This window comes from Triturus cristatus, chromosome 4_2 (genome assembly GCF_964204655.1).
Source record: "Triturus cristatus chromosome 4_2, aTriCri1.1, whole genome shotgun sequence".
NCBI lineage: Eukaryota > Metazoa > Chordata > Amphibia > Caudata > Salamandridae > Triturus > Triturus cristatus.
This window is the reverse complement of record NC_140586.1, coordinates 890,645,392-890,661,100: the sequence shown is the minus strand read 5'-3', so window position 1 is coordinate 890,661,100 and position 15,709 is coordinate 890,645,392. Positions and strand designations below refer to the sequence as shown.

General features: G+C 46.1%; 1 protein-coding gene across 1 annotated transcript; it reads left to right on the top strand.

Annotated features, from left to right (window-relative positions):
- Window positions 1-349: 349 nt before the first annotated feature.
- LOC146835359 (uncharacterized) lies at window positions 350-3,229 on the top strand. The gene is made up of 3 exons (XM_085599982.1): window positions 350-1,023; window positions 1,828-2,928; window positions 3,106-3,229. The coding sequence occupies exons 1-3, from the start codon at window positions 350-352 to the stop codon at window positions 3,227-3,229; spliced, it is 1,899 nt and encodes a 632-aa protein (XP_085456108.1).
- Window positions 3,230-15,709: the final 12,480 nt, after the last annotated feature.

The window sequence follows — 15,709 nt, the reverse complement described above, 5'->3', positions numbered from 1 at the left end:
GTGGACGCATGGGCCGTCTTTCTGGTCTGGAGGAAACGATTGCAAATCGTCTGGAGTGGCCATTCTAATCAGGGGAAGGCAGTTCACCGTGGACAAGGTCACCGAGCAGGTCAACGGCAGAGTGCTGGTCGTGGACGGCTCGTGGGCTGGTGAGCCCGTTAGGCTCATCAACGTCTATGCCCCCCCAGAGAAGAATGAGCGACTCGAGACGTTCAGGGTGCTCAGGATGCAACTCGTGACCTCCAGAACCATTCTGATGGGTGGTGATTTCAACTGCATAGTAGAGCTGGATGGACGCAGTGGGTCTGGCTCTGCAGGGATGGACGTGACGTCCAGGCTGTTGGTGGAAATGATAGGCGAGGCGTCCCTCCATGACGCCATCGGGTGCATGGGACCGAACGCCAGGAATTATTCCTGGAGTAGGCCGGACGGATCCGTGCGTTCACGGATCGACTTCCTATTCACCTCCCCAACAGTAAAGCCTGGGCGAAGCTCCATGGTCGCCGTCCACTTCTCTGACCACAGAGCAGTCAGTTTCGAGGGGGAACTTACAGGGAAGTTCCCCGCCGGACCAGGATCGTGGAAACTGAACTGCTCCTTGCTGGAAAACGAGGAGTTAGTGGCGAACCTCAGAACCGCGTACATAGAGTGGAGGGACATGAAGGACCTCTTTCACTCCGCCAGCGAGTGGTGGGAATGGGTGAAGGCCAGGTTCCGAAGCTTCTTCCAGGATGCAAGCAGAGCTGCTGCACGGGAAACAAAGAGCACGTTCAGGAAACTGCAGAGCAAACTGCAGAAACTGTACGAACTCGAGCTTGGGGGATGGGACGTGGGTGACGACTTGGAGGACACCCGAAAAGAGCTCGCAGAGCACTTTAGGGTGGAATCTAAGAAAATCATCTTCCGGACCAGAACCGAGAACCTAGAGAAGGACGAGAAATGCAACTCATTCTTCTTCAAGAAACTTCACTCGACCCACACACCGCTGGTTGAGCTTCGGGACTCGGAGGGCAACCTCCAAGGGGAGAAGGAGGAAGTCATGAAAGTCGTTACAGACTTTTACGGCGAACTCTACTCACCAAAGTCGTCAGAGAGAGACCAGGCGGACAGTTTCCTAGGGGGGATCTCGAAGACACTGGGTCCGGAGGAGAGAGAGGGCTTGAACGCGCCCTTCACCCTGGAAGAGCTGCACTTGGCCGCGACGACCTCCAAGAGAGGCAAGACGCCCGGAAACGACGGTCTCCCAGTGGAACTTTATGTCGAACTGTGGGATCTGATCGGACCGGACTTGCTAGACCTCTACGAGGAAGTGGCGGGCAAGGGTAGTATGCCACAATCCCTGCGTGAAGGTATGATAACACTCTTGTACAAGCAGAAGGGAGAGAGAGAAGACCTCAAGAACTGGAGGCCCATCTCCCTCCTCAATGTGGACTACAAGATTCTCGCAAAGGTGATGGCCAACCGCCTAAAGAAGGTAATAGAGAAGATAGTCCACCCTGACCAGTCCTGTGGGATACCGAGACGGCAGATTGCGGACAGCCTGGCCCTGGTCCGGGACACGATCGAGTACGTCAAGGGCCGCAAGGTCCCGACGGCCTTGGTCAGCCTGGACCAGGAAAAGGCGTTCGACCGCGTCTCCCATGAGTTCATGGACCGGACACTCAGAGCTCTGGGACTGGGCGACTTTTTCTGTGACGTGGTGAAAACAATGTATAGAGACATCTCCAGCACGGCATTGGTAAATGGCTGGAGAACCGATCCGTTCCCCGTCCTGTCAGGGGTAAGGCAGGGCTGCCCGCTCTCCCCCCTCCTGTTCATCTGCGTGATCGAACTCCTCGCCGAACGCATCCGGCAAAACAGCAACATCAGAGGAGTGAAGGTACCAGGGAGCGGAGGACGAGGAGAAGTGAAGTGCTCCCTCTACATGGACGACGTCTCCGTATTCTGCGCAGACGGACCGTCTGTGAAGGAGCTAGAGAGGACTTGTATCGAGTTTGGGAAGGCGTCTGGAGCTAAGATCAACAGCGCCAAGTCAGAAACCCTGCTCTTCGGTCACTGGACCCCGACCCGAGACCCACTGCCATTCCCCATTAAGCAGGACTTCATGAAGATCCTTGGAGTCTGGTTCGGCGGAGACGGTGCAGCGGAGAAGACCTGGGAGGAAAGACTAGCAAAGACGAGACAGAAGCTGGGACTCTGGAGCCTCCGGAAGCTGACGATCGAAGGGAAGTCTTTGGTCCTGCGGAACGAGACCCTGCCAGTGCTCCAGTATGTCGCCCAGGTATGGCCAGTGCAGACCAGAACAGCTAAGGCCATCACGAGAATGATCTTCTACTTCATCTGGAACTCGAAGATGGACAGAGTGAAGAGGGCGGTGATGTTCAAGACCCACGACAAGGGAGGCAAAGGAGTGCCAGACATCGCCACCATCCTGAGGGGGACCTTCGTGTGCCACTGCGTGAGGAACACCCTGAGGTCCAAAGATGAAAGTCACGCCGGCTTCCTGATGGCCCGTTTCTTCCTACTGCCAACATGGAGGCGCCTGGGATGGGCAGAGTGGGTGAGCTCCGTCCCGTACAACTGGGAGACCCCGTGGTTCTACAAGGAGGCGGAGAAGTTTGTGCGAGAGTATGGCTGTGAGGCAGTTCGCCCCGTCATGTGGACTCCAAAACTTCTCCAACGCCTGATACGAGCAAGAGAGATCAGGGAGCCGATCGGCTCCCTCCCTTCAGCCACAGCGGATCACGTGTGGAGAAACGTTGCATCCAAGCGCCTGACAAACCAGCACAAGGACATCGCACGGATGGCCATCCAAGGAGGTCTCCCCGTAAGGGCCTTCATGCACGCAAGAGGCCTCAACCGATACAAGTCCTGCCCGAGAGGGTGCACCGTAGACGAGACAACATACCATCTCTTCTGGGAGTGCACGTACGCGCAGGACCTGCTGAAGGCCCTAGGCACGGAGCTTAGGGCCTGGATACCTACGACCTGCATCACTGCTGACTCTGTGATGTATGGACTGTTCCCAGGGACACACGCACTAGAAAACCTCCAGAGTTGCTGGAGGCTCCTGTGTTGTTTTAAAGATGTTCTCTTGTTTTCCAGAAACCGCCTGGTAGTGGGGAAAAAGGAGACATCGACCCTGGCATGCCGTAAAATGATCCACAGCCTCCTGCGTGACTACGCAGCACTGGACAGAACAGATGGAGACAGTGACGACGAAACCTGAGGACCCAAAGGGGTCCCTTTGTACCCTTACACGGGGGGGGGCCCTGGTAGGCTCAGGCAACGACGGCGATGACAGCGGACCCAAAGGGGTCCCCAAACCCTTAAATGGGGGGGGGGCCCTAGAGGGGCCACTAAACTGTTTTTCTTCTTTTCTTCCCTTCAATCCAGGAACCAGTTTGGCAACGGGAGAGAGGAGAGGGAAGATGAAGACAGGTAAAGTAAATGTAAAAATTTACTGTATGTATTTGACTAACGTGACCTTTTCCCTTCACAGGTTAAAGGTCAACGGGATAGCTTGCGCACTTGTTGCCAAGTTTGTTACCAACGACTGACGAGCAAAAAGGGTGTTGTGGAAGGTGACGATTGATGTATCTGAACCAGAAATGACGCCCTGACACAGGAAAAAAAAAAAAAAAAAAATGAAACGTGACTTTTTTCTGTACAATTTTTGGAGGATCTGATTGAGATCCGCTTGATGGTAAATTAAGACTGAAGAGCTAAAAATTTCAGCGGTCGCATGGCGTCTGAAGTTTTACTAGAACATGCATTTGTTGTGCAATAGTGTTTTGTTTTATTTGTACCGCTCAAGTGTAGTTCACTTGGTGGTGCCTAGAGGGAGGACGGTCAGCTGGAAGTTTTACTAGAACATGCATTTGTTTTGCAACAGTTTTTTGTTTTATTTGTACCGATCAAGTGTAGTTCACTTGGTGGTCCCTAGATGGAGGACGCTCAGCTGGGATAGAATCATTGCACGTTGTGTGGCAATGAAACTCGCCAGCACGATGACGGAAACGTCATACGTTTTTAGTGGCTGGACTGCGGGACGGCTCAGCCATAACGACTCACGGCCAGGCTGACGATCTCTGGTGCATCACTTTTTAAGATGCTCCGGCAGCGCAGAATGTAGACCTATATCTAAAAGGCGACATAAAGCTACTTAGCGTGGCTTTTCATGTCCTCGTAGATATGGTGTAAGGCAACGCAGTGCAAGTCGCTGCGTTGTCTTACGCTGCATCAGGGGGCGTTCCATGGGCATTGTGGTGGGGTTTCCTAGGCGAAACCAAAGAGTTTTGATGCATTCCCAGATTTACAAGGATCTGTAAATGGCGGAATACGTCAAACTGTACACCTCCCCAGGGAGGGCGTAACGAGGAACACTATCCACATTGACCCCACCCCCTGTGCTTTTGGTGGCCGAAGGCCACCAAATGTACATGGCTTATTAAAGTTGATAAAAACCGTGCACGGAACGAACTGCGTTAAGTGGGCGCGCACGCCTCGAATGGCGTAAAGTAACTTAGCATTTAAAAAAACGTACAAATTCACTGAAAAAACCATAGGTTTCACACACGTTATAGTTAGGAATTAGCATTTAAAAAACCTTGCAAATTCACTGAAAAAACCATAGGTTTCACACATGTTATAGTTAGCGGAAATTTTACTGATAAAAAACCAATGAAATTGCCCCGTTATAGTTAGTGCTGGCAACTATAACTCACGCGACCGCAATCTTCTGCTGATGACATATGTGTCTTTATAAAAAAAAATATTTGTAATATATGTATAGCTAAAAATGTATGGAAGAAGACATGGGCAAATAAGTGTCTAAATACAATATTAGCATCAGCAGAGGATTGCGGTCGCGTGAGTTATAGTTGCCAGCACTAACTATAACGGGGCAATTTCATTGGTTTTTTATCAGTAAAATTTCCGCTAACTATAACATGTGTGAAACCTATGGTTTTTTCAGTGAATATATATATATATATATATATATATATATATATATATATATATATATATATATATATATAATGCTTTGAGAAAGACCGTTTTGGTTGAAACAGGTCAGCAATAAATGAAAAATTGGACTTATCTGGAGTGCGGGTAATTCTTGCTGCGCGGGTGTGTTAGCAGGAGATTCAGCATATAAATATAGATATAGGCCCATATTTACAAGGCCACTCAAAGCCGGGACGGGCCAGATATAGTCGTAAGACTAAAGGATTTAGTCCTACTTTCATATCTGGCCTGTCCCAGTTTTTGCTTCTCCAAATATGGGCAGCCTACTTTTAGACAATAATCTCTGGCAATATATGGCCAGGCTGGCTTGGGGTCTTAGGAGGGCATTGGCTCAGCAGGCTGAAAAACAACATCCTGCACCACAGCCCTCCTCACAACACTGTAACGGGGTCAGACGGTACAAGAAGCACCACTTCTCTGCTGATGGTGGGTGCTGCAAGGAAAAAGAAGGCTGCCACCCACCAGTGTATCTACCTGGGGCCAGTCTGTAAAGTGTGTGTCGCTGCTGGCCACCAACGGGGTGGTGCCTTTGCAGGCAGGGCGCCAGCCAAGGGATCACCCACATGCTGGCTGCTATGCCCACAGAAGACTCGGAGGCAGGCTGGGCAGCGAACTGATAATTGATCTGTACAGCCCTGTCCTGCCTATGTTTCGATTATTGTAAACGCTCAGCTCTGTCAATGATTATTTCTGCTCTGACATAGGGCAAAGATTTGAGAGGCAGCGGAGCAGTGGCACATTCATATCAGGAAGACAATTTTAGTGCACTGATTGGTGCTGCCTCATGAGCGGCGCGCCTCGTCACAGTGTTGTCCCAGGGGACGCTATAATGCCTGACTAATGCACTTTAGAATATTGGAATGTTGAGAGCTTCATTGAAGACAAGGGAGTAGCTCCGGGCTTACAATGACTGATAGAAGCCCGGGGCTTCAACATTCCAATGCTTGTCTTCATGCTTCTTCCTTTTTAACTTCAAACATTCTACCCTCAGTGGGTGGATGTTCTAATAGCCTTACATACATTCTGGCTTGGGCTACACCAGTTGTTAAAGGCCCTCTTCCTCGTTATAGGCCCGGGCCGCACTCAGATTCAGTGTCCTTTAAGAACCGGAATAGCCCTCGGCAGCGGACAGCCGCACAGAAAAGTGTTTGTCTAACCACTGATCCGTGGTACCTGGCAGGACTGAGGTCGAGTTCAATCAAGATATACAAGGCTGCAACAAAAACAAGCATTTGAAATGCAATAGGTCTCGCATTTACAAGAGTTTGAGCTATTGGTATTGTAAAGGAAAATAGCTGAAATTCTCACAAATGCTGCCGAGCCAGATGTAAAAAAGGGGTGTGGCCGACTTTTTTGGTAAAAGTGCATCAAATACTGATTTCAGTATAATGACTGCTTTGCTTCTTTGTTTAAGCTTGTGTGCTAATTTTGCATTAAGCCTAGCAATATTAACATCATAACCCACAAATGCTTTGCTACAACATTATTACATATTAGAAATCATTTTACTAATTCACAAAAATGAACTGTGAATAATAATGTTAGGCAATGAGAAAGGTAACGATTTTGGGGTCCCCCCTAACCTATGGCGAGGACCAACCCGAAGCCTTGAACACAAAGAGCATATCATGCTTGTGAACGATTCCGTGGTGGTCCCTTCCTCCTAGGACCACCCCAAGCACAGTTATGGGCAAAAATACAATCCCAGCCAAAGGCCCTGCAAAGCATTATGGGACGAGGTAAGTAGTGGGCAGTGAATATTATAGTGTCCAATATCAAAAATAATTCTACAAAGAGCTGCAGTTCAACTAGAGTCAAATGCAAAAGCATTGAAATTATTATTACATCAAGCTGCAGTTCCACTAGTCGTTACTAGATGTCCCTCACGAGTCAAATGCAAAAGCATTGAAACCCTTTCATGAAAATTTTGCATTTGACTCGTGTCGACTCGTGAGGGACATCTAGTAACGACGAGTGGAACTGCAGCTTGATGTAACAATAATTTCAATGCTTTTGCATTTGACTCGTGAGGGACATCTAGTAACGACTAGTTGAACTGCAGCTTTGTGTAGAAATATTTTGATATTGGACACAATAATATTCACTGCCCACTGCTAATCTTGTCCCATAATGCTTTGCAGGGCCTTTGGTTGGGATTGTATTTTTGCCAATAACTGTGCTTGGGGTGGTCCTCAGAGGATGGGACCACCGCCGAATCATTCAAAAAGATGTGCTTTTTGTTTTCAAGGCATCTGCTTGGTTCTCTTCCTAGGTTAGGGAGGATCCCAAAATCATCACCTCTCGCACTGCTTACTAAAGAATATGTGTCACTTGTGTGTAATGACTATATGTGTTATAGCATATAAAGACAGAACTTCTATTCGTTTCAGATCAATGCAGAGGCTGAAAAGAGAAGCCATGCCTAGTACCCCCTGGGTTAGTATGCTGTTATTGCTACTTTCCTTACGCCTGCTTTGAAACTGACTTAGCCATGATATTCTGTGGAAGGTGGATATCATGGCTAAGTATGTCTTGCCCCATCAGCAAGCTATCGCCAAACCCTAAGCGTATCTCCGCGATAAAATTCAGAGTTGGCCAGCGATAATTATTCTCGCGCTAAGAGCGCTGAGCGATAATTATCGCCTGGCCTTGATAATATGCCCCCTAGTGCTAGGTGGCTGTAATTAAAGCCTCCTGAGTAACAACACATGGAAGAGGGACTGTCCTTATGGGGGGTTACAAGATGAGACAAAGTGGTACTAAGGCGGGACTACTAAGCCTATTGAACAAGAAGAGCCAGAGTTTACAAAGGCAATGACACAAGCCAATGTAAAATATGGGCGGAGCATCAAGTCCATACCAGAATACATCGAAGCAGATCTATATTGGAGATGCGCCACTTTTACGCCGCCGTTGCGTCACTTTTGTGACGCAGCGGCGGTGTAAACCCTGCGCCACGTTGCGCCATATTTACATCGTGACGCATCTATGGAGATGCGTCACGATGTAAAGCCCTGCGCCACGTAAAACCAGCGTCAGGTTTCACGTGGGCGTGTCGACAGAGGGGGGGGCGTTCCGTCGCAGGAACGCCCCTGAAAAGTGACTCAGTCAAATCTATAAGATTTGACTGAGTCACTTTCCCAACGCTGATGCGCCAAAACCCTGCACCTGCTTGAAGCAGGCATAAGGCTTGACGCACCATGTTAGGGATAGGGTAGGTTGGAACAGTGCTGGAGTTGCGTCGCGCTTGCGACGCAACTGAAGCACTGCGCCAACCTTACGCCATCGGATGCGTCACGCATCTGTTTATTCCTGCGCCATGATGCGCCGCATTGTAAATGCGGCGCATCATGTGTGGCGCAAGGGTAAACTTGCGTGACGCATCATTCCTGGCGCATCCTTGCTGATTTGCAGGGATGCGCCAGGAAACATAAATCTGCCCCATCATGCTTTACAGAGCAGCGCATGCACTGCCCAGGCTCGACCTAAAAACAGAAGAGGCAAAAGAGTTGCAAAAACACTGCAATGATGAGACTCAGAGAATCAACGACTTTGGAAGAACACAAGATTCATTCCAGTAGAAGACAGAACTGCCAAAATAAGCTCCGTCAGCTCCCTGCAGGCCATCCTGCCAGAAAACCCTACAAAATAATTCTAATTCACACAGGTTTGTTGAAAGACTTACAGACTCATCCCATTTCAGAAAATTAAACCGGAGGGAATAATCCTCTGAAGCAGCTACTCCATTCATATACCTCAGGCCAAGAGACAGCTGTATGCCTCCTTCCCATGGAGATACCCTGACAGGCAACCCCACAGCTGCAGGCGTCAGTCTGCCTTCGTGAACCTTAAGGGCCACGAGACATGGGATCTAGTGGGCTCTCTGGCCTACAAAAACTGCATTCTTTTTTTATTTTTTTTTAAACAATGCAAGTGGCCCCAGTGGAGAAGTACGGTAACACTTAAGGCTGAACCAAGACAGTGACCCTTCTGTGAAGCGGAGGTCCTCAGCAATTTAAGCCCCGCCTCCCTCGCGCCCCGCCTTGGGCTCAATAATTGAGTCAACAGTAAGTCAACTTCTTTTTGGGGGGAAAAAGGAGTTTGGGGCAGAGGCGGGCAGGAAACAGTGAAGAGAGAGTGTGAGAATGGAGAGACGTTGTACACGGAGAGAAAAAGGAAAAAGAGGAGACAGAAATGAAGTAAAAGGAAGGAAAGGAAGAAATGGCGAGAAAACAAAGAAAAAGAAGTAAAAGAAACATAAGTGAGAAAGAGGTGAGGGCTCAGACAAAAACAAAGTAGGGGAAATGGAGGAGAGGAAGAGAAGGAGAGAGAAAAAGTGGGAGAGAGAAGAGAGAAAGGGAGTGTCTGGTGTTTGCCTAGATTGCCGCAGGGTGTGGGTCAAGGAAGAAGCAAAAGAACACAAGCACAACGACAATTCCAATCAAAACCACAACATCGAAGCTTTGAAAAGCAGTTATACACAGCAATTGTCGTTTCAGGTTAATGCCCTTTAAAAGAACATATATGATTGAATACAATTCTGAACTGCATGCACACAAGCCCGTTTTGGAGGAACAAAGCTGACCCTGGCATAAGAGGAAACAGCCACCTGCAAGGAAGCCCAACCAGGAAAGAAAGGCCGGGTGCTGTGGCCTAAGCAGGTAGTCCACTGAAGGGGGAATGAGGTCTTAAAGAAGAAGGATGGGAAATTCCAAACAACATTACAAGAAATACTCGAAGTAGTTCGGGACAGGAAGAATACATAAAGAGGGCTGACAGAGAGTGGAGAGAGTAGAGAAATAAATATAAAGAGCAGCGGAAGAAAAGGAGAGAAAGCAAGGGGAAGGGAGGATGGGAGGGGACTGAGAGGAAGAGAGAAATGGGGGTCGCATTGTACGGGGCTACCCTCTTCTGCTGGCAAGTCACTGCAGACACAAGTTAACTTCTCATTGCTTGTGTCGCACATAGCAGCCCAAGAGCTTCCTCTCTGTGCAGTGCTCTCTGACGATTCCCTCCGTGCAGTGGAGTCACCAACTGCAGAGGTCTCCATCCCCGAGGAGTGAAGTCACATTCAATAGAGGTCTCACCATCTGTGTAGGCACACACTACAGGCAGCCGCTTCCCCCGCACAGATAAGCCACCTCCCTAAGAAAGTAAGTTGATCCGAGGCACCACAGAGGGTTACAAATGCTCTGGCTGCTAAGTTCCGGAAACACAGGGGCAGATTTACAAGAAAGTGACGCATCTGTAGAGATGCGTCATTTTCCCTGCGCCACCCTGAGAAACCCTTGCGCCACCATGGATGCGCCGTATTTACAATATGGCGCACCATGGCGCAAGGATTGACCGATGCGTCAGAAATTCTGATGCAGGGGGGCGTGACTTGGCGCCCGAGTGAATGGCGGCACCCAGGTGAAGCTCCACGGTCCGCCGGGAAGACTCGGCGTTTCAAGACCTGCTGCCGCTCGGACGGAGACGCGCACGGACCTATGAAGACCTGGTGCATGCTTTGGGACCCCCGCTGACTTCAAATGCGGACTTTAATTGCCTTTCTTACCGAAGTGATTTCTTCAGCAGCTTTCCTCTCAGCGCAGCCACCATTTCGAATTTATACGTGCGCGAGCGCATCTCCTCACAATAATGATGTAGTTTCTTTTTTTGCTCACCAATGCTTATACATCCACTGTCATTACTCCAAAAACGTGGATTGGCAGTTTTTTGAGGGGGCACTGTGGCATTTTACTGCTGTTTTCTACCATTTTGGATATTGTTTTAGTATCTTCACCTAAGTGTATGCTGTAATAATTATGGCTGCCACTCATTTTCCTCTCAGCATGTCCTCAGACTGCAGTGCTTTTTTATCTTAATGCCACTGCTCTTCTCCTCTATTAGCTTATTTGTCAAGGGAGATTGTCCTTGACAAGCTCAACGCGATCATTTTTTTTTTCTTTCGGTGTACTGCCTCATATATTGTTTTTTCCTTCCAACATTGGTGGTAGAAGCAGTAGCACATCCACTTGGAGCTCTCGTTCGTTTTTGGATGTGTACTTTTAACTCTGGCATACCAGTTCTTTGCTGATGGCATGATGACTGGCTGCAATTGACTGTCTTGACTAGAAGAGTCTCCTATGTTTTTCTAGAAGTTACTATTTTACGCACCACGCATTGTTTGCTGTGTATGATCCCTTGTATACTAACATTGGCGCAGAGCATGATAACTGTGTTTTATGGGTAGAACGAGGGCACTTCAACCCTCTCTCTCCAAATTCAAACACAATTTTATAAAAAAACTCAAAGATTTTTTCTGAATTCTCTCAATTAGAAGAGTCTCTGGCCTCTTCTCCTCGCAGTCACGATACAACATTGGAGCCCTTGTCTGCAGCTTCAGGGAAATCCAACACCAAGCGCTTAAAAAAGGATCCTCCATCGCCGCCTAAATCGGCTTCACCAGCGTCAATGGAGTTACTATTGGAGGAAATTAGAGCTCTTCGGCCATTCATGGAAGAAACTAATACTAAACTATAATTGGTCTCAATTGGAAGCTAGAGTCTCGTCAGTTGAACACAATGTATCCTCCTTTAAAGAAACCTGTGTTGCTGTCTCTCATCTACACTCTCAAGTTTCTACGCTTCAAAAACAAGTTGAAGACTTTGAAAATCACGGTAGACGCAACAACCTACGCATTTATGGCCTGGGAGAAGGTCTTGAAGGGACAGACTCTCTTGCATTTTTCAAGTCATTCCTCCCTAAGTTGCTCCATATGCCGGAGGGGACGATCCTTAACATTCAGCGAGCACATCGGCTAGGTCGTCTTCCAGCACACTCTATGTCCCCGCCAAGACCTAGAGGAGTCATCTTATACTTTCTTGAGTATACGGATCTGTTAAAGGTTCTCTCAGCAGTCAGAGCATCTCCTAAAGTCACATGGTCTGGCTCATCCCTGTATTTTGCGCAAGACTATGCTAAAGCTACCGCCAACAGACGCAAAGCTTTTTTGAATATGCGAGCTGACTTGCTCTCAATAGGAGCCAGATATAGACTTTTTCATCCATGCCTCTTTAAAGTCACATATAATAACAAAACCACCAAATATGAAGATCCTGTGTGTTTACAAAGTTTTATCAATTCGTGCAAACCGAATGTCATGGATTCTTCTGGTCCTGCATCTTCTCTTTGAATGTTTAATATGGTTTTTTCATTGACATGCTGACCGAATTCTCGTTTTCTCTTTTTTGATGTTTGGCAGTTTGCATGTTGTTTTTTTTCTTTCCTGTTAATAGCATACTTGAAGATGTTTTTGTTGTGTTTTTCTTTTTGAGACTTTGTCTGTTAATGTTCCTCAATTTTCCTGTTAATGTTCCTTCGTATGGAATATTCTAACTCTGATTCTGTTTTGTCATCACAGATTCCCTACCTTTGCTTTATGATGTCTTCCCGGTCCTCCGCTTTGCTGATCCCTGGATGCGACGTCCATTCCATGTGGTTCCACCCCCTTCCCCGTCTTTGCCTGGTTTGTCCTTATGTAGGTATGTTTCCCTCCTGTACCCCCATCCTTTTTGTTTTTTTATTCTCTTTGTTTATTTCTCTTTTATTTATTCTCTCTATTTCCCTTTTGGTTGTTGTTGAGTTTTTTTCTTTTTGCATGTCCTGTCCTGTTCTTTTTTCTGATCCGTCTGATCTTTCTCTTGAGGTGATTATTTCTCAGCTCTTATTCTTCTCATCCTATATTTATTTTCTTATCCTTTTCCTTTGAATCAAAGCTCCGGATATATTTCCTCCTGCTTCTTGACTTTTTCTTATAGATTTGTTTATCTTCCTTCTCTACTTTCTCTTTGTCTTCTCTCTTACACTTGGACCCTGGCAACCATTTTTCAGATTGTATTGTATTTCCTCTCGGATTATTTCACTGAATCGATTTGCTGTTGTTCCTTCTCCTTGTTTTATTTTACTCTTGAACTTTTATGCCGATGAGATTAGTATAATGGAATATTAGAGGGCTGAATTCCCCCATCAAGCGTCAGAGAGTTATGACCCACTTAGCAAAGATGAATGTTGATATTGTATTCTTACAGGAGACTCACCTAACGGAGAATGAGTAATCAAAACTAAAACGAGGTTGGGTGGGGGAAATATTTTATTCTAACGGTGATGGCAAACGCAATGGGGTTATGATGCTCTGTCATAAGTCACTTGATTGTAAATTTATATCAAAGGAATCTGATACAGAGGGCCGTTGGCTCCATGTTAAATTGCTGCTGAAGGATGTTCCAGTCTCCTTTTTCAATGTATATGGTCCTACTGGTGGTGATTCCTCCTTTTGGTCCTCCATTGCCCAGCAGATGGCCCTCTTCATGGAAGATAATTTTATTCTAGCAATCAGATGTTTGATCCCTATGTTGATCAACATTCCAAAGTTCCATTCATTCCTAACAAACCACATAAGTCCTTCATTCATGCTATTACTCAGCACAAACTTTTGGACGCCTGGAGGTTGTGTAACCCCACCACCAGAGAGTATACTTTTTATTCCCCTGTGCATCATTCTCAAACACGTATTGATTATTTTTTTGTTTCCCACAACATTTCACAAGCACTTTTGCATGCTGAAATAGGACCTTTATTGTTATCTGATCATGCCCCCATCTCAATCGATTTGGATATTTTACCAAAAATTAATACGCCCAGAAGATGGAGATTCAACAACTCCCTTCTTTTGGATTCTGCATTCTCCTCCTCATTCTCCACCTTCTTTGATGACTATTTTTCCTTAAACGATTCTACCTCCTTCCCTTTTTCAACTATTTGGGACGCCTTTAAGGCCTCAGCGAGAGATTTTACTATCAGCTTTGTGGCCAAGAAGTGTAACATTACTCGCAAACGCTCGAGTGCCCTGCTTCAAGATATTAAGAGACTGGAGCATTCTTTTTACACATCCAATTCAAAAGATGCTCTTGATGCCCTTATAAAAGCGAAACTGCAATTTAATAAAGAATCTACTGACAGTGCCTCATTTTACCTCCTGAATTCCAGCGCAAAATATTATGGTGGGAAAAATAAGGCACGTAAAATTTTGGCTAATTATTTGAAAACCAAACACAATAAATTATATATCGATTCTATTTTTGATGGGAATTCTATCTTAAAATTTAATGACACGGAAATTTTGAATGAATTCGCACTTTTTTCCAAATCATTATATGCTCCCGAAACGAATCCCACAAGTCATATGCTTTCACAATTCTTTTCAACTATACAGAAAACTCAGCAAACTTTTCCCGATATATCGTCCTTAGAAGTAGATACAACACAACAAGAACTCTTAGAGGCACTTCAACACTTAAAAAAAGATAAGGCACCTGGGCCTGACGGATTCACTGTCGAATTTTACCTCCACTTCTCTAAATTATTATTACCTAAATTACTCCTTCTGTTTCATTCTTTTAACTCTCTGGGGGAATCAACAGGCTCTTTCTCAGAGGCTCATATATGTCTAATTCCTAAAGAGGGCAAAGATCTGAAACATTGTAAGAATTACAGACCCATATTAACACACATAGGTCTTAACCTATTCATTGTTTGTACTGGTCTATCTAAATGGCTGTAAAAAAAAAACCAAAGGGTATGCGCACACATCATTCTCCCCCAATACGAGTGCGGCTGCTATTAATAAGACTGTTACAACATGTTGCGGGTATCTAAAATTTATAATGACACAGTCCCCCTTATAAATTTTCCTTGCATTACCTATCCAAGGGACTCGTCTAGTGGACAATATTTGGTCAGAAAGGTTTGTAGGAAAGCCACAATTTTTATTTAGCCAAGCGACTGATTTTGTTTTAAGTGAATCGTGAGATTCCTCTCGGAAATTAGATGATGCTGGGTCTAGGGGTGGGACGTTTGAAAGAACGATGACATAAGGTTCACAAGCTGGTGGAAGATTAACAGAATGTGATTTTTGCACTGAGACCCTAACCCTCTCACTACTAGATGGAGCTATATTAGTTCGAATATTACTACCAGCTGCATGCGATAAACTCATAGGACTAGAGGAACTCAATACCTCAGTTACAGGCAGCGATACAAGGTGAGCAGGTTGTAACGGTGCCTCAGATAATTTTGTGGGCTGTTTTATCTTCTCTAATATGCCACCTAATCTTAGTACTTCATTTGATAGTGATTCAATTTTCTCCACAAGGGGCTTAACCGTAAGCACTCATTTTTCCTCAAACATCTTAGTAATAAGACCCATAAGAACAGAGTTCTCGTCGACGTTATTAGTCGGGGTCTCATTATGGACCACTATACTTCTCTGGGATTGGTCCGACAATGTCTTATGATGGACACTCCCCCGCTTGTTTTGGGGCTTCCTACATTTCCTAACAGCTCTTTTCGGAGGAGAAGGAAGGGATACAGGCTCATTTGGGGACTCCAGTAAGGCTTGACTTTGGACAACATAATCCAAAGAAGAATGTGCTAAATTCTCCGTTACGGGGACTTCAATTATAGGGTCCACTATAGTAGAAGTAATAGGACTAGCATCTAAAGATAGCAACACGTTTTCTGTTGAAGTCTCCTTCTCCAAAGATTTCCTTCTTTCGCTATTGATTATGCTAACCCTTTTAACCAAATAATTATCCATAGTGGATTTATTTTTAGCCATGTCAATATACAGATCACG

Coding starts and splice junctions, on each gene's coding strand:
- LOC146835359 (XM_085599982.1), top strand. CDS start 350: ATGATAGGCGAGGCGTCCCTCCATGACGCCATCGGGTGCATGGGACCG. Junction 1,024..1,827: donor TCGGAGGGCAACCTCCAAGG/GGAGAAGGAGGA, acceptor CATCTGCGTGAT/CGAACTCCTCGCCGAACGCA. Junction 2,929..3,105: donor CATCTCTTCTGGGAGTGCAC/GTACGCGCAGGA, acceptor CTTGTTTTCCAG/AAACCGCCTGGTAGTGGGGA.